The following is a 23,068-nucleotide window of genomic DNA, read 5'->3' as shown; positions in this document are numbered from 1 at the left end:
GTTATAAACAACACCTTAACTGAGGGTGTAAGTCAAGCAGAATTTTTCATTTATGTTAATATAGTAAGTGTTTTGCTACTTGTTGCTCCTTAATAGGAACAGTTTATGATATAATCTCAAACATATAAAAATTAGGGGAAATTAACAATCACAAACATCCAAATTTGTCGCTGTTGCTGTGGAATGCTATGAAAAGTTTGAATTGAGACTTGAAAAAAACTTGAGTGCGCAACCTGTTATAACACCTCTGCTAACCTTCTCTTTATTTGTACCTTTGGACCTTTTTTTACCATTTCACATTCCTTTTGCCTCATGCTAAATTGTTTTGCACGATTTACAGCGTTACAGTCATGGCATAATTTAGCGGAGAATATTGGTGCTTGATGTTCTGTGCGCTTGTGAATTGGCAGCCTCATCCAACAGCTTCTTTGACTTTTTGTTTTAAATGGTAAATGGACTGCACTTATATAGCGCTTTAGCTACACCATAGGTGTCAAACTCAAGGCCCGGGGGCCAGATGCAGCCCACCACATCATTTTATGTGGCCCGCGAAAGCAAATCATGCTCGTCAACTTCCGTGATTTTTGCTGAAATCTGTACCCCAATTCCAAATTGTCATAATAATAAACAATAATGTTGAGCTATTGCATTTTTCTGTTACCAAACCCTTCTTCTACAGTAAGTATCCTTGTCTTCTGATTTCAAACCTAGTTATCCCTCAATTTGTTGTGTAATGGTAATAATATGTTTTGGTGATGATTAAACATTTATATGGTTTCACTGTTCGAACGGCCCTCTAAGGGAAATCATAACTACAATGCGGTCTGGGACAAAAAAAGAGTTTGACACCTTCCAACTTTAATTCTTTTTGCACTATGCTTAGCCTTGCCGTTTTCTTTTTTGCTGAGAATATTGGAGGCTTTTTTCATTTTATTTTATTTTATTTTTTTTGTCGTTGGTTTACGATGGTAAAACTGCAAGGACCTTCACCCCAACATGGAGCCTGCTGGCATCCCCTCGTCGAGAAATCCATCCCAGAGGAAACAGGGTGCGAGATGACAGCCAGCACTATAATGACGAAAAGTGAAGTGAAAGAGAAGCCGAAATGGGACAGGAAATTTTAACCATTCGTTCTGTATACAGTATATGTTGCTCCCCAACGTACAAGTTCTTTTAAAGCGTTTTAAAATAATTTTATTTAATCTTTTGCTTGCACTTTACATGACGTGTGGAGGAATGAGGGGTGAGAAGTTCCTTGAGGTAGAGGGTGGCAGTGCCATGGACGCATTGGTGGGAAAATAAGACTCAATTTGACCGTTTATTGGACAGGAAGCCAGTTTTATGTTTTATGTTCGATCGTACAGTATGTATGCACAGCACTTTGTTATAGCTTTGTTTTTTTAATGTGCTCTAGACTGTAAGCTGTGAGAGTTGGATTTCATCCCATGACACAAATTCCATGATTATTAAATGCCTTGTATGCCATAGAGGAGAAAGAAAATCCTGGGCAAAAGCTAATGGAATTATAAGAGGAAATTACCACTTGTAAATAATTACCTGTCTGTAACCTCGCCAGGTAGGAACATGTTGCATTGCTCAGGATAATGATTTTTTTTTCACCATTTGACTTTGCATATTTCACACTGGCACAGTCTTTGGAGATGCAACCCATCGTGAGAGAATTTGACTCTGCATGCTCAAAAAAAGCATAAATATTGAAGAAAAAACAACATTACCAGCTGATGACCTTATTATGCTCACTGTGTGTGATGCAGTTCCAATTTTGCCTTTATTTGTCATTATTACTGCCCACTATTAATGTGAGGCAAGGAATATCAATATGATAAAGAAGACCACAGACTAAAATGTTAAGGAGCTACCCTGTCATGTGGGTCTCATCCCCACTGTTTTGAGCGGGGCTACACTATATGAATGTGTTTTCCTACTCATGGATATTCAGTGGAAGAGTGGAGGGTGCAACTTGCTGTAATAAGCATTTACTGATAGAGAGTAGCACCGTGCACTGTGAGAACATATGTTAATGCACTTGGCAATGGCCAGAGAAACGGCGAGACTTTTGAAACACACACAGGGTGGGCTTCCTGCAGCAAACATTTGCCTTTGAAAGAGATGTTAATGTGATTTGTGCTCAGATGGCGGAAATTAGTCTGGTCATGAGAAGTTTGTTTTGGTGATGGAACCACTTGTGTGAGGGCGTCTCTTTACTCTTCCCACTCTTGACGGTTTTAGACTTTTCAGCTTTTGCCAGACATATGCAATGGTGTTATTCAGCAACATAATATTTGAGGAAGATCTGCAAAGAGCAAACGGACTTGTTTCTGTGTTTGATCAATTTTTCACCAGCGCTGTGTCACTGCACGCACCAGGCGGGTTCTTTGTTCTTTCTTGGAGCTATAGTGTATATGGGGGGGGGGGGGGGGGGGGGGGGGGGGGTGTAGATGGGGGGTAAAGCTGCCTTAGGTCAAAGAGTCTCAATGCACCATGTCTTATTAAATTTTAAACAGTGGAATTTATGCGATATTACTTTTACAGTAATCTCTTTTTTACTGTATTTTGTGTTAGTTTAAGGAAGATTGGTTGATTTTTTTTAATTGTTTGATTGACAGTCCAATTTGACCTTTTGACCCCAACAACTTCTGGGTCTACCCTTTGTGTCCTATACTATTCAAACTTAAATATTGCAAAATGGCCCCACAGTCAAAGTTTCTAGGTCTGAATGTTGGCTCATGCCATTCTATGTGGAGTATACATGTTCCCTCTGTGCTTCTTCCCACATTTAAATACATGCATGATAGGTGAACTAAAGACTCAAAATACTTAACTTAAAATAAAAGACTTAACTTTGACAGGAGGCTGGTCTGACCCCAGTTTATATTGCCATCATATAGTGTTGCCACCAACATTAACATAACGCCATCCCGATATCACGTTCAATTGCTCATTCAAGATGCTAAAAAAAATTATTGCTCATTAATTATGCTGTCATTGTTTAGAATTGTTTATAAAGGCGCCAGTGTTCTGTAGTTCGGATGCCCTTCCTATCCTCCAACATGGCCCCCCCTTGAGATTGACTAATGTTACCTATTGTGATATGTATTTCTTATTTCATGAATGCAGTATTAATCACAGTACCGTTTTGACAAGCTGTGGCACATACAAACTATTCTTGCAAAAATATAGGGTTTAGTTCCCCTGAACAATATTCTCATAACAGGATGTGCCTTACGATTAGCACACGATTAGTCAGGTATGTGGTCTGCCTTTTGCTGAAGTCACTGGTATTGGATCCAGCTCACCCACAAGCCTCAATTGGATAGGCACTATAGAAAATGAATATATTCATAGGTTCTAGATTTTAACATCATCAAAACAACATTCTCCATTGATAAAAATAAAGAGGAGGATCACTTTGCTATATACAGTAAATGTGGCTTGGTTGCAAATTTAAACATGCGAAAATTACATGAGTTGGCTCCTATAAAATAATGCTTCGAAATATTTACGAATGATCTAGTTACCCGCACAGGTTCATCATCAGTCATCTGAAATTGTATATTTTCGTCAGGAAAACTGAGATTGTGAAAAAAACTTCTGAGGGAATAAAAAGTCACTGTGAGAGTAAAAATCTAGTTCTGCAGGATAACTGGGGTCCACCTAATAAAATTGTCAATGAGTATATTGGCATTCTTGTAAAGGGTTACAATTCAGTCAGAGACCTCCAGCCGAAGTATTCCTCCACTTCTTTGGCTCCTCAGAATAGTCACTGTGACATTTGGAATTTGCATAGTAGTAAAGATCATTGTAACTCTTGGTGGCTGGTGTGACACTTATTAAACTCAGCTCACACCTTCTTTGCGCATTTTTTTCCCCTCTCGGCATAGTTCGGGAAGCAGAACAGAGCGGGCAGGCAGCAAGGGATGTGGGTAAAGAAAGCCATATAGTTGCTCAGCAGATGTTAACCTCAAAGAGCATTTTTTCATCTGTCTTCACTCAGTAAAGTACCTGCAACCCTCTGCAGATCAGCACTGAATCAAGATCTCCTGCTACTTGATGCTGTTTGAACTCACTTGAGTTGTGATGTGAGCGATAAAAGGGTAACAACATGTCTCCAAAACTGGAATGGCTTTTTTTTTTTTTTTTTACCAAACCCCTCCTTTTTGCCACAGTAGTGTTTTTTTTTTTTTTAGTAACGGATAATTATTAAGTTAGATGCATTTGGAATGATGTCCTTCAAGCCACGCCTGATTTCAAGGGACAGCTTGACAAAAATCACTTTGAATTTGGTTGAAAGCATGTCTAATTGAATTTTGATACTTAATTAAAACAAGCAATAAATCAGCCCAGATCCCACTGCAACCCACAATTCAACACTCTTGAGCACTAAAAGCTAATTATGATGAAGTTATTATCTCAGCCAAAGGGAGCACTCAGAATGGCTCCTTCTGCATCATGGAGAATTTCTTTGGCGAAGATGTGCTCAACCTTGAAGAAAGGTCATCTCTCTCATTAGGCATCAAGTTCTGATGAATGTCACTCAATGGACTCCTGTTAAAATGTGGCACTTTAAAGCAGGTGATCATCTAGAGCAGCCATTTGAGATGATATACATTACATCTACATGTACTACATCATCTGCTCATGATGCTGTTAATGTTGATACAGTGTATTTCTACAGTGAGATTGTTTTTCACACCATTACAGACTAAACACAAGAAACACACATTGGTAACCTACATTTACATTTCTATCTATCCATTTTATATACCACTTATCCTCCTTAGGGTCACGAGTGTGCTGACTTCGTGTAAGAGGCGGGGTACACCTTGAACTGGTCACCCGTCAATCACAGGGCACATATAGACAAACATAGACAAACAGCAATTGGCACTCACATTCAGTCTTCAATTAATCTCACATTCATGTTTTTTTGGAATGAGGGAGGAAACCAAAGCACCCGGAGAAAACCCACGTAAACACAGGGAGAACATACAAACTCTACACATAACCTCAGAACTGTGAGGTGGCTGAGCAAAGAGCAGAGATGGGGGGGGAATCGAGTCAAATGACTTGACTCGAGTCAACTTGAGTTGCCAGTTTTATGATTTGCGACTTGCTTGCTGACGACTTCAGAAAGCCTTGACTTGACTTTAGACTTGGTAGCCAAGAGACTTGACTTGACTTTGACTTAAACTACATGACTTGACAAGTCATCTCGTTTAGAGGTGGAAATCTGCATTTTAATTGAGACTGTATGCCTTTTTTTATTTTAAAGTAAGAAAAAAATTTTTGGGTGGGGGGGGGGTCATTCGCACCAACTGGCTACACAGTCTGTGTTGTTGCACACTTGCCAGTGTGAGGTAGCCACCTGCCTAAACAACAACGGACGGAGCTCCAAAGATAATACAATTTTATGTTGTCAATGAAGTCTGCAAAAAGAATGGCAAGCTCGTGCATTAAATACACAACAACAAAGTTGCCGAACTTAATCCGTCACTACAAAACTAAAAAAGACAGGTTAGTTAATTTAACAGTTTAGCTAGCTGGTCAAACATTAAGTTTTGATGAGAGTAAATATTTCAGATGCTTGATGGCAGAGAATACCAGGTGGGGGCAGAGCCGGTGAAAAGCGGCTCTACAGTAGATGTTAAATGAATGATGTTAGAAATGAGCAAATACAGCTGTTGGTAATTTTTGGCTAATAATCCCTGGTTGTTTAGGAAGTGGCTGGGTTGATTTAACATGGATTTAGACCCTTATGCTCATCATCTGCTAGCCGGTCTCATATACTTAATCAATTACATCCCCTGTGATTAAAGTGTGCTTTGGATGCCATGCACTGCACATGTAATCTCCTGACATAAGGTATTAAATGAATACTAATTATAACTTTGCAGCTATGTGTCTTATCATATTCTTTTAATATCTTCCCTGAGAAGACACATTGGTGTGTCAGTGGAAGGGCATGCAGCGTTTTAAATCGGTCAAAATGTGTCACGTTGGTATTCTTGTTCATTGAAATAAAAATGTATAACATGCAGTAATATCTCTTTGTGGTGTGACTCTGCCACAGTATTTTATTACCACTCCAATATATGTTGCGATATATGTGACTCTGCCACAACACCACAAACCACATTACTTTGAAAAAAGATGGAAAACATCTATGACCCTCAATATGGTACTTTTAAATCTATGCTTTCTTTCAAATAAGTCTTTTATCCATCCATCCATCCATTATCTGTACCGCTTCATCCTTACAAGGGTCGCAGGCGTGCTGGAGCCTATCCCAGCTATCTTCGGGCGAGAGGCGGGGTACACCCTCAACTGGTTGCCAGCCAATCGCTGGCAACCAGCGACAACAACCATTCGACAAACAAACAAACAACCATTCGTGCACGCATTCACACCTGCATGTTTTTGGGATGTGGGAGGAAACCGGAGTGCCCGGAGAAAACCCACGCAGGCACGGGGAGAACATGGAAGATGCGTCTCACATCCTGTACGTGGATGGTAAACGCAGAAGTCAGAGGTGTGATTGTGGTCGTGGGTGCGGCCAGATGGGTGTGGGGTGTGAAAGTGTCCTTTTGAAAAAACGCAGTAGAAGGTATTCAAGTCGTTGGCTAGTGTGCTATTGTTCTCAGCTTGGGGGGGATCGTCGCTTGTAATTAGTCAGCGATTGGAATGCATGCCAGACTGATTTAGAGTCGTTAGTGCTAAACTGTTTTTCCAACTTTGCTGCATAGTTCCTCTTTGCAATGTTAATTTCTTTAGTCAGCAGGTTTCTCGCGCGATTATACACGGCCCTGTCCCCGCTCTGATCTGCGTCCACCTTAGCTTGGCGAAGCTGCTTAAGTTTGGCAGTGAACCACGGCTTGTTGTTGTTGAAAGTGCGAAATGATTTGTTGGTACACACACATCTTCACAGAAACTGATATAGGATGTGACATCCATCCATCCATTTTCTGAGCCGCTTCTTCTCACTAGGGTCGCGGGCGAGCTGGAGCCTATCCCAGCTGTCATCGGGCAGGAGGCGGGGTACACCCTGAACTGGTTGCCAGCCAATCGCAGGGCACATACAAACAAACAACCATTCGCACTCACAGTCACACCTACAATTTTAGAGTCTCAATTTTAGAGTGCAATTAATGCATGTTAATGCTAAGAACTGTGAGGCTGACGCTCTAACCAGTCGTCCACCGTGCCGCAGGATGTGACAGTGTCCGTATATTCATCCAGGCTGCCAGCTGAATTTTCAAAGACTCCAGTCTGTGCAGTCTAAACAGCTCTGAAGTTCCATCTTTGCTTCATTGGTCCACTTTTTCACTGTTTTTAATGTAGGCTTCGCGCATTTAAGTTGTTGCCTGTACGTCGGTATGAAGTGAATTAAGCAGTGATCAGACGAGCCCAGGGCTGCACGAGGTAGAGCACGGTATGCGTTTTTTAGCATAGTATAGCAGTGGTCTAAAATGTTAGTTTCCCTGGTAGGACAGTCGATGTGCTGCTTATATTTAGGGAGTTCGTGGTTGAGTTTGGCTTTGTTAAAGTCCCCGAGAATAATGAGGGGTGAGTCCGGGTGTTTTTTTCCAATTTCGTTTCAATTAGCAGTGCGCCGTTCGTGTTAGGTTGAGGCGGGATGTACGCTCCAGCGAGGATGAATGATGTGAACTCACGCGGCGAGTAGAATGGCTTACAGTTCAAAAACAGCGACTCCAAATGCGGGCTGCAGTGTGTGCTGAGCTCCGTGACGTCCGTACACCATTTTTTGTTGATATAGAAGCATATCCCGCCGCCTTTTGTTTTCCCTGATAACTCCGTGATGCGGTCTGCTCGGTGAACATGAAAACGCGGAAGCATGACGGCGCCGTCGGGTACAGCAAAAAAGTCAAGTCTCCGTAAAGCACATGGCGGCGGAACGTTCGAAGTCTTTACTGGTCTTTATCAGAAGATGAAGCTCGTCCATTTTGTTGGGTAGGGAGCGTACATTCGCAAGGTGGATCGATGGGAACGGCAATCTGTATCCTCTCTCGCGGCGTTTCACCTGGATGCCAGCTCGCTTCCCTCTGTGGCGTCGCCTCCGCCTCCATGCACCGAAAACCGCCGACGCCGCTCAGGTGAGTAACACAGGGAAAAAACTGAGCGGATTTGCGAAAGTTGGTGAAAGAAAGCCCGGAGTAGCCTCCTTGATGGTTAGCAAGTCTCCCCTTGTGTAAGTGAGTCGTGTAAGGTCTCCAAAGACGAACGAAAAACACAAAAACAAAAACAATACTAGAGCGTGCGTAACCAAGGCGACCACACTGGTAGGCGCCATCTTGGAAGCGGTGGTCACATCGGAGCCAACTCACCACCAGGTGCTGATCAGTTGACAGCTCCGCCCCTTTCTTCACTCGAGTGTCTGATGACACGACCACAAAGTCGATCACCGAACAGCGACCTATGGTGTCCTGGTGCCAAGTGCACGTGTGGACACCCTTATGCTTGAACATGGTGTTCGTTATGGACAATCCGTGACGAGCACAGAAGTCCAATAACAGAACACCGCTCGGGTTCTGAACGGGGGGGGCCGGTCCTCCCAATCACGCCCTTCCAGGTCTCACTGTCATTGCCCACGTGAGCATTGAAGTCCCCCAGCAGGACGATGGATTCACCAGCGGGAGCGCTATCCAGCAACCCCTCCAAGGACTCAAAAAAGGGTGGGCACTCTGAACTGCTGTTTGGTGCATAGGCACAAACAACAGTCAGGACCCGTCCCCCCACCCGAAGGCGGAGGGAGGCTACCCTCTCGTCCAACACGGTGAACCCCAACGTACAGGCGCCAAGCCGGGGAGCAATAAGTATACCCACACCTGCTCGGCGCCTCTCACCGTGGGCAACTCCAGAGTGGAAAAGAGTCCAACCCCTCTCGAGAGCACTGGTACCAGAGCCCAAGCTGTGTGTGGAGGCGAGTCCGACTATATCTAGTTGGAACTTCTCGACTTCACACACCAGCTCGGGCTCCTTCCCTGCCAGAGAGGTGACATTCCACGTCCCTAGAGCCAGCTTCTGTACCCAGGGATCGGATCGCCAAGGTCCCCGCCTTCGGCCACCGCCCAGCTCACACTGCACCCGACCCCTATGGCCCCTCCCACAGGTAGTGAGCCCATGGGAAGGGGGACCCACGTTACCCTTTCGGTAGTGTGCCCATGGGTGCAGTTCCGGCCACCGGGCGCTCGCCTTCGAGCCCCACCACCAGGCCTGGCTCCAGTGCGGGGCCCCGGTGACCCGCGTCCGGGCAAGGGAAAACGAAGTCCATTGTTTGTCGTCATCATTAGGGGTCTTTGAGACGTGCTTTGTCTGGTCCCTTACCTAGGACCTATTTGTCATGGCTGACCCTGCCAGGGGCATAAAGCCCCAGACAACTTACCTCCTAAAATCACTGGGACACACAAACCCCTCCACCACGACAAGGTGACAGCTCAAGGAGGGGCCATTCTGTATGTAATAGAGATATACTGCAAACGTTCTATGTTCCATTCATGCACAGATCGCTGAGTCCTTTTCCGCATATAGAGATGACACCATGCAAGACTATTTGAACCGCTTTTAAAATCCCACTTCGATTGGACAGGATTGATGTAAGCTATGGTCCTCACACCAGCGTAGACGTCCCATGTTAAATGCCCTGGGGGCCCAGTCCACAAAATTACTAAAATCGGGTCTACCCCGCCTCCTCGTATAGTTTCGCCCAGCGAGAGCTGGATTAGCAGTAGTCAGTCTAAATTTACGCCTGCTGGGACCACGCCCAAACATGTATTAGGGAGACCGCACGGTCTAACGTGATTTTGGTGAATTTGATCGAGGTGCCTGCAGACAAATACGCGACCTCCGGGGACAAGTGAGGTGGATCACACATCCATCCATTTTCCATACCGCTTATCCTCACTAGGGTCATGCTGGAGCTTATCCCAGCTATCTTTGTGCAAAAGGCGAGATACACTCTGAATTGGTCGCCCACCAATCACAGGGCACATATAAACAAACAACCATTCGCACTCACATTCACACCTACGGGCAATTTAGAGTCTTCAATTAACCTGCCACTAATGTTTTTGGGATGTGGGAGGAAACCGCAGTACCCGGAGAAAACCCACGCAGGCACGGGGAGAACATGCAAACTCCACTAAGGCGAGGCCGGATTTGAACGTCAGAACTCCTCAGAACTGTGAGGCAGATGTGCTAACCAGGCGGCCACTGTGCCTTCGATCATACATTGCATTCATGAACATGTGAAGAGCGGACATTGAACTCTCTGAACCATTGTAGAAAGCAATTAAGTGAACCTATAAATATTAATATCATCATTATTATTTATTTTTTATATCATCCCACTGGCCAGCATGCAACTATGGTCGGGGAGGAGGGGGCACATGCATGAAGAATCGTGGATGGTGGTGGTAGATTCATGAGGTGCGTGGACATATTTAAGCCACCCGTGGTTATCACCAGCTCATACTGTATTTAATCACATTGTTTATGCTCCACCGGAGGGTAAGTGTATGCCCTGAAACCGGATGGTCACTCGTTCCTATCCCTGCCTGAGTGCATGTTGTCATTGAGTTCCTGGGCAAGACACGTTTTTCTTTTTTTCTTTTTTTTTTTTTTTTGTCCTGTTCAGCTGTTCGGTCAAGCAGAAAGGAGGATCTGTATCCCTTTTATGACGGAACAGTTTTACTGTGTCACAGTGGACTTTTCAAGCTGCATTCTGATGGATATTTATTGAGAATTACATTCGTTCAGTCGAACAAAAACTTTTTAAAGGGCAGTGACAGAAACAACAAAAAGGAGAAAGAGTGAAAAGTTAACAAAATAGTATAGGAAAAGAAGTCAACAAAAGACACCACTAGCTGTAAACAATATGAGGAAAGGAAATTATTGTATACTTAGTTCAAAACATTAGAATCAAGTGAGGCAGTCATGCTACACCCTGTGAGGGAAGGACAGGACAAGATAGGACAGGACTGGACAGTACAGGGACAGAAGGGGAAGCATGCAGGACAGGGGTCGGGGATCCGGCTGTACAATTGAAGTGTGGTGGGATTGGCTATGTAAATTATAAATATCTATAGGACCAGAGTGGAAGTGACGGGATAACCAAGAAATTCACATAGTTATTTGTCGCAATGAGTGAGTGGCCCCACACCCATTGAATAAGTCCCAGGGGTGTGTGTCTGCAGACACATGCAAGTGAATTGGCAGGGCTGCCGGGTACTGCTGCCCCCGCAGCCAACCCCACCATCCCCACCCACCCACTTACCCAGCCAAAACCCACTGCCCTCCAGAGATAGGTGTGTGTAGTGGATTCAAAGAAAGGGGATGAGTGTGTGTAATTTATTAAAATGTTGGGGGGCAGGCAGGGCGGAGGAGCAGGGTGTCGAGAGGGTAGAGAGGCAGTGTGTGTGGACAAATTAATAGCAACTAGTCTGTCCTGACTGTTAGTTCTGACTAATAAATAGGTTTAAAACTTGCACGTAGGTAGTATACAGGATTTACTGTTGATCAGTTGGTGTGGTTTGCTTAGAGGGTTTCCTTTTGTTGAATGCCAACGAGTACATCAATACACTTTGTGCAGCTAAACACCGATACAGAGCCAAATAGGGATTCTAAGTCTACAATTAAGTATAATGAAGACTTTGTTAGACCTGCTACGATGAGGTGTTTTGTTTGCAACGGTTTTATCACGCTGAGGTGATAAAGGTGAGCTGCGTTCATCACAAAAGGGAAAAAAACTGTTCATTTGAACAGTGCTTGCTGTTTCTTGGCTGAGACGTTTCAGCCCGCACAAAATTGAGCAGATGGCATTCCTGTCCAAGTTTTCCCTTTGTGACTTTGTGACTGTGTGTATAATTCAGAAGTTAATTAGCTCTCATTTTAAACTTGCACTTATTCAACTTTCCACAACATACTATAAATGTAGCCACAGCTTGTGTTGAAAACATTTTAACAACACCTAAGTGGCCTTTTAATGTAAAAGTAAATGATCTTCATATTGAACACAATAGCCGGGTTTACATGCCGACGCTTTTGTCATTCCGATTGAATAATTCCGACTGAAGATAACTGGTCACCTGTTTACATTTGACATGATCTATTCCAATTGGGTGTATACATGTGCGCTGCTTTTAAGCGGAACAGCCATGTGACATGCACACATTGACGTAAAAGTCACGTCCTTTATCAAGATGGAAGTCCGTCGTCTATTTAGCACAGTGGTTGGGATTTACACTTTTATTCAAACAACCACTTCATAAGAACAAGTTCCAAGTAGTTAAAAACAAGATCTCTGTCACATACGAGCTCTGATTGGAACCTGCAGACAGACAAAGTATCCAACAGCGCAGCCTGGCACCATTCTGATTCATGGTTTACATGACAAAAATTGACTTCTGATGGGTTTGACAAAAGGAAAATTACACCCCTGTGAAACAGAATGAAATTCCATTTGTATTCGGCCTTTTTGTTCTGACTGAGGTGTTGAAATGGAGCATTTTCATTTGGTTTGGGCTTCTAACTTATTATATTCGGAATATAGGGCTATATTTAAAGCTCCCTAAAGGGCAGCATCTTGCCTTAGGAACCAAAAATTGTACCACCCAACAAACATGGCTTTCCGGACATGCTTTAAAGTGCTCTTGCCTGTGGCTGGGACTTGAGCAGTGTTTCCTAGGAGTGAAATCTAGTGTTCGACCTTGTTACGACCAGTCCAGTCCATTTCACCCAATACCCTAAAACTGCCACTATAGTGAGCTGCATTTGTATGGTAATATAGATGTCATTCAAAAATAGTTGTCCGATTCAAAGTCGCACATGAGGTTTGTTGTCCCTCACACAATTTTTGGGGGAATATGGAGCACTACCACCAGTAGCACCAGCGGTGCTGGCTTTAATGGCGCACTGACGGCCCTAGATGGTGCCCCCCAGGTCCATCGATTGGGACGAGCCAAGTCACATAAAACAACAGTGTTGTATTTGTAGCGGACATGCGCTCCGCAAATCGAGGCGCCACAGAGACTCGCAACCACTTGAGAACCCCACGCCTCCACGCTGCCCTGCTGTGAGACGGCGACTAGGACAATGCCTGGTGTACGTCAAGTGGACCTTAACCTAATTAGCAGCTTCCCATCAAATCTTGATTCCTCTCTTCAAAAGACTCCTTCCCCGACCAAAAGATTGGAGGGACATGCCCTTCAAGCAGACTATGTGGTTAATATGCACCTGTAACCGGGTCAATCTGTGTGTTTAATAAAGTTTATATATAATTAAACAAAATCTGTTACTGCCTGACAAGAAAATGCCTCCTGATCCAGTGTAAACTGTGTGTATGTAGATCGGTGCTCCTCCTCCTGTAATTTCTTCTTCTGTGCTCCCACTATAAATGTCTTCTGCGGCCCCGACCCTGCCCTTTTGTACAATCTTCCTGTGGGAGAGGTGGGTGACCATATTTCATTCAGTTGGTAATCCTGAACCATCCTAATGTTTCTCTTGGTTTATTATGCATCTTTAGTCTCAATATTAGTGTTGTCTTTTCCTGTCACATAATGGGTACATGTCAGCGGAGTTACATTTAAAAATAGTATTTTTAACAATTGAAGACCGCTGGCTTAAAGCTGTGACAAGCCGAACAGACTTCCGGGTTGCCGATGTCGTCATCTGTATTTTCATTGTGTAGGAGCTCGAGTGGACAGTCAAATTTATACGGAGGTTCTGCTGTTGTTTATTCTGTCAGGTATGTTTTTTTGAATTTGTGGTTTATTACGTATAAGGATTTTACCGCATAGTTTTTGTACAATCTTCCTGTGGGAGAGAAGATCGAGTGGACAGTCAAATTTATACAGAGGTTCTACTGTTGTTTATTCTGTCAGAATAAAAGGAGATCGTCTCCAAAAAGGTCCCGGTGTCACACCATTCTTCAAACCGACACAACGCAGAAGACCACCGGTCACACACCGATGCGCGTGAGGCTCAACCCACTGGCGTTGAGAGGAACTGCAAGCGCCAGAACTTGTGGACGTGCCTTTGTTTAACAGAAGATAAAATGTCTGTTTTGATATCTTGCAAACTCTCTAGAAATATTCCCAAAATATGCCTTGGTGTCTGTGTCACTATTCTCAGTTCGACAGGTCCTCTGCAAGATTTTGAAAGCTTTTGATGATTTGAAATCAAACAGTACGAAATGTTGTGTTGAACAATAAGCAACCCATCTGCCACAACCAAAGTTTAAACAATGATTCTATGCGTGAGAGTACAAAGTTGGGAGTGTTTTAGATTAATATGATTTTAAACCCATTTAGTCACATTTGTGGAGCACTTATTAGAGCACTCGTAAGTCAAGGTACCACTGTAGTGTAATATTTTTCATCGGTTTTGTTAATTACATGTTTTGGATGAATAGCATTATAAAGTACCATAAAATTCTGCTTAATTGAATATCCTTTAATATGGATTCATACCATGAGGGCATTAAGCTTCCATTTATGTCACATTGCAACTGACAGTGATGTTATTCATGTCCAAATATTGTACTCAACCAGGAATAACGACTCTCTACATGTGCTTATCCCTCTTCGAAACCTTTGTGCCTGTAGCCAGAGGCTCTGCCGTCAGTCCCGCTTGACTTTTGACAGATTGTAGTGGGACCAGTTAAACATAACAGTAGCACTCCACAGCAATCCCGCAAAGGAAGCAGAATTAGAACAAAAGTGAAATATTAAAGGGCATGCTGTGGCAGTTCCAACGAGTTTGGCTAAATATGCTTTCTTGTGCTGTTCGACACCTTCAAAGGTATTTACACTATGAAATAAACTGTTTTGTGGGAGGCTGAGAGCATGCGTGACCCATTAGTGTTTGACTTTTGGAACTCCAGGAGGAGGGCTTGTCAGGTCTTTACTAGGGCTTCAAGTTATCACATCTAAATCCTCAATTTTCTTTTGCAAAGGGAGATTCCTGCATAGATTGTTTTATTTCAATGTTTAGAACTTTCAACACACACACACTAAGCGGACAAGGGATTTTATACAGATGTAGGTGTAACTGTTGTTACCCTTCGGTTAAAGCAAGAAAAACTCTAAATGGTCACTTTAATAACTTGTCAACGAGACTGGAATATGCCAAAATGTACTTTGTACAATGGAAGCCACAAAGCGTCGATGAGAATGTGATCATCTACTATATTTACATCATCTACTGTTTGTTGTGCTGGGGCTGCTTCGGCGCAGGGTCCCTTGAAAACCTGTGCGGGTATAATGAAATCTCAAGATTATCAAGGTATTTTGGAGTGAAATGTGGTGCTCCGTGTCCCGAAAGCTTGGTGTCCTTCAACAGGAAAATAACCAAAGCACTCATCTTAAAACACCCAAGAAAGGCTAAGAACAAAATACTGGGCTATTCTGATGTTGCCTTATAGGTGTAATTTTAAAAAATAAAATATGGTCTTAGTCTTGTCACGGTCTCGACTCCCAAAAGTCTAGTTATTGTCTTGGCTCGGTGAGTTTTGGTCTTGGATAGTGTACAATACTGCATGTGTAGGCTCCACATGCAACTAAAAAGCTTTGCCATAATGTGTTCCCGAGGTACAGAACTTTATCAAGTGATTGTAGTCATATTATCTTTTAGAAGGCAAAAATATGTATGCAGCTCCTCTACTGGATCTCATTACAGGTTCTACTACGTAATGGAATGTTCGGTGAGTGTATGCGTGTTAAATATTTAAATATACAGTTAATGATAGTAGGATAACCTCAGCCTTGCCTGCTTCACCTTATCCATAACTGAAAAAAATTGAGCTACAGAAGCAGAGCACAATGAGGTCTGGTGGTTTAATCAATTATTTATAAAATATTTTAATGATCAGAGTGCCTGGAGTGATCAAAGCTGGAGTGGCTTTGCAGCCGAAGACATCCACTCTACTTTGATGTGCTTCCCCAACAAAAGCACTTATTGGAAGCCGAACTATATCCAACTTTGAAACTGTTTGTCTCAAAGGCATGCACACATAGAAGGTCAGTACCCAGTACAAAAGAATAAAGGGTACAAGTCACCCCCGGTGTTGAGCAATAAAACTTATTACGTAATACATATACAGTACTTTTATACTTCCAACTAATATTTTGAATGTTGAGGTCACCTTCACAGCTCCCTTGTGTACATATTCATATATTTAATTGGATGGCGAGGTCTCAAACGAGCGTGTGTCACGAGATGTTGAATAAAACATTGCTCAGAGAAGAAACAACTGCCTATTGCCTTAAATAAATTCTTGAATTAAAATGACCAGTCGGTGGATGCAAATGAGCCACTTGTCAAAAAAAGTACCTGACAAACGTTAGCAAGCTCAGAAATGCAAATGCAAACCCATACACCATTGCTATGACATGCATAACTTTAATTATGCTCATCAAGTCATGTGATTGTGCAGTGCATTTCAAAACATGATGAGTACAGAACGAGACACAGGCCACAGGGTTAGAACATAGATTTAGACGGAAACTACATGTCTTGAGAATGCAAATCAGCTATGTACGTAGTCTACATAAATGTTATTGCCTTACAAGGATGTAAAATAAAATGTTACATTGGCTTACAAAGTGAGCATAAAGTATGAGTTTCTAGTGGCTGTGGGAGGGGGAATCTTATAGCTCTATGGTTTTGGTCTTCTTGCCTCACTAGAGAGCAGGTCAAATCAACCCATAATTGAGCGATTACCTATTATTCTCAACATTGTTTTATCCTGATCAGTCTAGTCTTTCCTAGAGTGAAAACGCCTCCTTTCAAAGCGCAAGATGCAGGGTTGAAGGGGCACGAAAATAAGAATATAAAATCAATAGATTGATTTGACATGGAAAAACCTTCCTTCAGGTAATATATGCATTTGCAATCCTTGTAACAATATGCAAGCGATATGATGTCTTTATTTGTTGTCATATGGCTGAGCCAAGACATTCTTTTGAACATTAATTCAAAGAGAAATTTAATATACGGTACTGCTTTCATGAACTGTGTATTTAGAGGTTTTAGAGAGATCCAATTCAATCAAATTTTTCTTCTAAGCACTTAAAAACCAGGCACAGTACACCAAATTGCTGTACAAAGCGATACAAACATTAGACTCTAAGCCAAGAGGTTGACATAAAACACAAAGGTGGGCAACTAAATAAAATTAAAAGACACACGTCGGTCATAAAAGAAGAAATAAAATCAATAGGAATAAAGGTAACAATACATAAAAAACAAACAAATAAATAAATAATGATGTCACTGATGTTGTGGTGGTACACTTGCCTGAATTTGGTGCAACGTCTGTTCAGTTCCCACTCAGCGACGGTATGAATGTGAGTGCGAATGGTTGCCCGTGTCTATATGTGCCCCGCGACTGACTGGCAACCAGTTCAGGGTGTCGTCCGCCTTTCGCCCGAAGTCAGCTGGGATGGTCTCCAAGCACCCTGCAACCCTAACCAAAACAAGCGGTGTTGAGAATGGATGGATGGATGGCTAAATAATGATAAATGTTCCGAGGCAGTTTGTTCCATAGTTTTGGAGCAGCAACAGTAAAGGTTCGCTCTCCTCTGAGCTTCAGCTAGTTTTAGGCACAGTCAGAAGTAGCGAGCCAGGTGACCTGAGAGAGCGATTCGGCTCGTATGGGGGAAGTAGCTCGGAAACGTACGGCGGAAGGAGAGCCTTTAGTGATTTTAAAAGCAAATAAAAGAATATTAAAATGAATCCTGAAGTGCAATGGTAGCCAGTGCAGTGAGGCTAAAATGGGGGAAATGTGCTCAAATTTACAATGTACCAGTTAAGAGACGTGCAGCGGCATTCTGTACCATCATTTGGAGATTTCTCATTTTAAATCATGGCGAAACAATAATGAATTGTTGCAAAATGCCTGCCTGATCAACACTTATGATGGATATATGATGGAGCTGTTATTTGTGTGGAATGACAATCGCCCCCAAAGACCTCATGCCAATTGCTAAATATGTTTCATTTTAACATTTGTGTATTAACTGCAGTATAAATAAATAATTTGCAGTTACACAAATAAATCATAATTATGTAAACTGTACATGAAATTCACATTTTAAGTAACAGAAATACCGGTAGTATTATTAGGATTTTTTTTCAATTTTACATTTACCCTATTTCAGGTAAGTGTAAATGGTGTTGATGATTTCTGTCACTGTAGATTCTCAATATTTTATTGTTTTGCTACTTAATATTTATTATTATATATTATTATAAGACAAGCTACGCAACATTACAAAACGATGATCTGCCTCATCTCATCCAAAGGCAACAGGCATAGGATATGATTGCCTACTTACATTGTTTTTTTTTAAAGAAAAAAAACAAAACAAAACCGTGATTGTTTTTTTTCTTTCTTTATATTTCTGAACACTACAACAGGCAGTGCACGGCTACCTCATCCTTATGACCCGGCTGAACTCCTCACACTGTAAAGAAATGTGGTGTAAAAAAAAAAGAAAAAAAGATGGAACTATTTCGACAGATATTTTTGAAGGAATTTCAATTCAGCTCGTCTCAAGTACATGCCACGAGACTTACTGTATAGATAAGTAGAAATAATGTTACAAATATCTATGAAATTGATTGATTTTTATGTATTTTTTACATTGAGCCAACACCTCAATGTGGCAGGGGTGTGGTCCTTATGAATCTGTGGTGGGGGTCTTTGTGGGGAATGTCTCCAGTACAATCTGCACCCATGCTGCCTTGGGAAGAATGGTTTGACTGTGGACAGCTGCCTCAAGTGGTAAAAGCTGGACTTAACAACTCCTTTGCTGATGATAACATATTCCTGTCATGCATAAAGGTGTTCAATACAACAGCATGCATACATGCATACATCTGAAGCAGTGAATTTGACGATAACAATTTCATTAGAGACAACCATTAGGAGTTTGGTCACCAAAAATACAAATTGCAATGTGATTTATAGATAGTTAGATAGATTGAAAATGATTTTTTTTCCATTGCTAAGTCAGAGCAAGCATCCCTTGGTGAACAATAATGGACAGGACAATAGCTTGACGTAAACTTATTTCCTCATCATTGTTTTACCTTTCCACCCCATCAGTCCTGGTCTTGTTGTTTAAGTGGCTCTTCCTCACTCGAGTTCTATTTTCTTTACAAATCAAGTCATGTGCTCAGATTATTATACACAGTACAAAGACAGCAAAAATGGTGATTAAAAATTAAATACTTATCTCTCTGTGAGTTATCTCAGTCCACAGGGAGATGTTTTCTTTTTTTCTGCAAGCCAGTGGGTGTCTTTTGTTCCCAATTTAGAAGCTTGTCTGTGTGTATTGTTCATTTTTGATGCTTCGTTTGATATTGTGCTCACTTTCTGCCTTGACATGTAGAGAAAACATCTTTATCAAAGTGTCAGATGTATGGCTTGTGTCAGGACGTTGGGTTTTGCCCTCCCTCCCTTACATTGCATTCCAGTGAGTACTCAGCGAGGTAGCTTTCAAGGCTCACAAAATGTGCTTTGCACCCAGAATGGGAAATCGATATATATCCTAAACCTCAATTTCAACTAAAAACAAAGACGCCTCCTTAAATCTATGAGGTTGTCAATTGTTAAACTAGGTGGCTTTATGGAGGCTGAAAAGTTCCCGACACAGGTTCCTTTGTTGGCTCTGGATATTAATTTAAATTGTAAATTCTCTGTCAGACACAGTGAGACGCTGATCTAAAGCGACTCTTCTTCTGTTCTTGCAGGAGGCCTGTCAACTTGGGAAGATAACGTCTGTGAATGTAAGTCATGCACTCATATGCTCCTTGCTGTGCTCGTCCTTGCGTGTGCCCCCTATGAGCATGGCTAAAGCATGATATTGTATATCGTGAAATGTGGTGTAGAACCTAATATTAGAGGCTTTACAGCTTCTATCAATCTTCACATTAACTTGAAATGCAACAATCAAGCCGTAATGCAATTAAAACACCCCAAAACAGACTTTCACTTTTGCTATTTTGAAAGAACCATTTAACTATGGAAAATTTGTCACACAGAAAATATGATGTTCCAAACATTTTTTCACTTGCTGACTTTTCAATGATATAATAAATGTTTTTCAAAGTTGTGGAACGGCAAAGTTTGTGCACCCTGACGGGAAATGGAAAATGACTGAAAAACATGATATTGGCAAGTGAACAAGGAAGTTGTGGCAGCGGATTCAATGGTTCTGTCCCTGGGTCAACAACGTCTTTCAATGTTGACATTTTCATCATCTTCATACAAGATTTTCTTGTGAAATTGCAGTTATTTTACTGCCCTCTCCCAGCATCCTCCTTGCATCACATTTCACCAAACTTTGGGAGTTGCCACGTTTCCCCTTATCATTGTGATCCAATTTGAACTTGATAACCAAATCCTTTTGTTAGTGTAATTCCAATTTTATTTTTTTCTTTAAAACACTCACACACACACACACACACACATACATGCAATACGAGAGTTTGCAGTTTAAAAAAATAAAACACTTTTTGTCACAATGTTAAAACTCTCTATAACCTGACAGTACATCCATCCATCAATTTTCTGAGCCGCTTCTCCTCACTAGGGTCGCGGGCGTGCTGGAGCCTATCCCAGCTGTCATCGGGCAGGAGGCGTGGTACACCCTGAACTGGTTGCCAGTTCGCAGGGCACATAGAAACTAACAACCATTCGCACTCACAGTCATGCCTACGGGCAATTTAGAGTCTCCAATTAATGCATGTTTTTGGGATGTGGGAGGAAACCGCAGTGCCCGGAGAAAACCCACGCAGGCACGGGGAGAACATGCAAACTCCACACAGGCGGGGACGGGGATTGAACCCCGCACCTCAGAACTGTGAGGCTAACGCTCTAACCAGTCGTCCACCGTGCCGCCACCTGACAGTACAATGTTATTAAAATTATCTTTTGAAAAATCATCCCTCTGTGGCCCCATCTAATGCCTCTAATTTAATTTTAATTATTATTTCAAAACTTGTCATAGTGAGACAAGAAGAGCCAATGAGATAGTTCAATGACAGGAGGCGTGACTGAATTGTCTGTCAGTCATTTGCACACACCCACCGTGCACACGGAGGCTCGTGGAGACACGCAAAGCCTCTCGCGAATGTGGTCGGGGACGTGACAGGTGTTGGTCCAATGTTTTGTGTTGTGTCTTATTGTTTAGAACATTATGTCTGGGAAAAACCCTCCTATTTTCAAATAAATGCAGGAGCGACGGGAGAGATTGGTTAGAGCGTGTTGAGAGGCTGTGATCTGAACAATCTCCCATACGCCCTCCTCATGAGAAAAAGAAACCAGCGTCTTCATTCCTTTTGTGTCTATTTTTTATAATGTTGGGTAAAATAAATCCAACAAGATTATTATTGTTTCTTTGCCAGATTATTTAACTCATCCATCCATCCATTTTCTGTACCGCTTTATCCTCACAAGGGTCATGGGCGTGCTGGAGCCTATCCCAGCTATCTTCGGGTGAGAGACGGGGCACACCCTGAACTGGTCGCCAGCCGATCGCAGGGCACATATAAACAAACAACCATTCGCACTCACATTCATACGTACGGGCAATTTAGAGTCTTCAATCAACCTACCATGCATGTTTTTGGGATGTGGGAGGAATCCGGAGTACCCAGGGAGAACATGCAAACTCCATACAGGCAGGGCCTGGATTTGAACCCTGCTCTTCAGAACATGTGAGGCGGACTTGCTGACCAGCCGGTCACCGTGCCATTATTTAACTCAGGTTCGCAAAAAAAAAGTTAAAAAGAAGGAATTGGACAGCGCTCTCTTTCAAAAGACATTCATGTCTAAGATGAGATCTCAACATGGCTGAGCTTGGAAAACCAATGCGTACGTGACGTCATGACACCATTCTCACCAAGTCGTCAGGTAAATGGATCACCTCTTATATTTGTAACTGATTGTACATTCCCAAAAAGTACAAAACGGGCCAGTTGTGGGGACATGGTGTCACGCACCGTTGCACCAACGATCTGCTGAGAGGACCGACGAGCCGCTGGCTTCCTGTTTTTTTTTTTTTTTCGTTGAGTGAGCTGGGTGCGTTTCTTTGTGAAGAAATGCGCTGAAATCAAGCTAGATTCAAATCTTGCAAGGATTTTTAAAACTTGCATACTTTTCCTTTAAGCGTGACAAAAGTATTCCACGGCAGCCACTGGGTAAATCGAACACAGAGCTTAGCTTCAGAAGAGTTGAGGCAGCCTTGTGTGCCTGCGATCTGAAAACACGTTTCTCAGAGTGCATGAATTCTCACATTTTCCTGTTGAGGCGCCAAAAGCCATGCTCAGTGTAAAAGCAGTCAGATCACTCAAAGGGGCAAAGTAACTCATTTGGGGGGGTTGCCCACAGATACCCCCCCATGACGTCGACACTGCTGTCTGCTCGGATGAAGGACAAAGTTTATAAGACAGTGGTGAGGCCATGGCTTAGAGACTGGCAATGAAGAGACAACAGGAATCAGAGCTGGAGGTGGCAAAGATGAAGATGTTGAGATTGTCTTTAGAAGTGACCAGGTTGGATAGAATTAGAAATGAGCTCACCAGGGGGAGAGCCAAGTTGAGATGTTTTGGAGACAACGTTACAGAAACCAGACTTGGATGGTTTAGACACATTCAGAGGAGATAGAGTGAATATATTGGAAAAAGGATGATGAGGATGGAGCAACCACGCAAGGTGTTAGAGAGGAGAAAGCAAAACATAGGCAAACATGGAAAAGGATGACCCGCTGTGGCGACCCCTAACGGGACAAGTCGATAGGAAAAGAAGAAGACACTATTCAGAGTTTCAGATTAAAAAAATAAAACTCTTTTATTTGAGTGGTATTTACTGTAGACTTCTATATATCTTACTATTAATATCTAACTCAAAATGCTGTTACAGTTCCTCAGAGGAGCTCATGATAAAACATGACTCAGCTAAATCGATGAATAATTCATCTGATTTGTCAAACCATCTCCCACTAATGTCTGGACCTACTCGCCAGCA

General features: G+C 42.4%; 1 protein-coding gene across 1 annotated transcript in view; it reads left to right on the top strand.

Moving 5' to 3' along the window:
* pcdh11 (protocadherin 11) overlaps window positions 1-23,068 on the top strand; it is a 220,553-nt gene that overhangs the window by 95,337 nt on the left and 102,148 nt on the right. Inside the window, exon 5 of the mRNA XM_061787939.1 lies at window positions 19,792-19,827. Within this exon, the coding sequence (XP_061643923.1) occupies window positions 19,792-19,827 (36 nt within the window). The remainder of the gene's footprint in view (window positions 1-19,791; window positions 19,828-23,068) is intronic.

The sequence above is a fragment of the Phyllopteryx taeniolatus genome, chromosome 10, assembly GCF_024500385.1.
Source record: "Phyllopteryx taeniolatus isolate TA_2022b chromosome 10, UOR_Ptae_1.2, whole genome shotgun sequence".
Taxonomy (NCBI): domain Eukaryota; kingdom Metazoa; phylum Chordata; class Actinopteri; order Syngnathiformes; family Syngnathidae; genus Phyllopteryx; species Phyllopteryx taeniolatus.
Note: the sequence above shows the minus strand (reverse complement) of the source record. Positions and strands in the feature narration are given on the sequence as shown.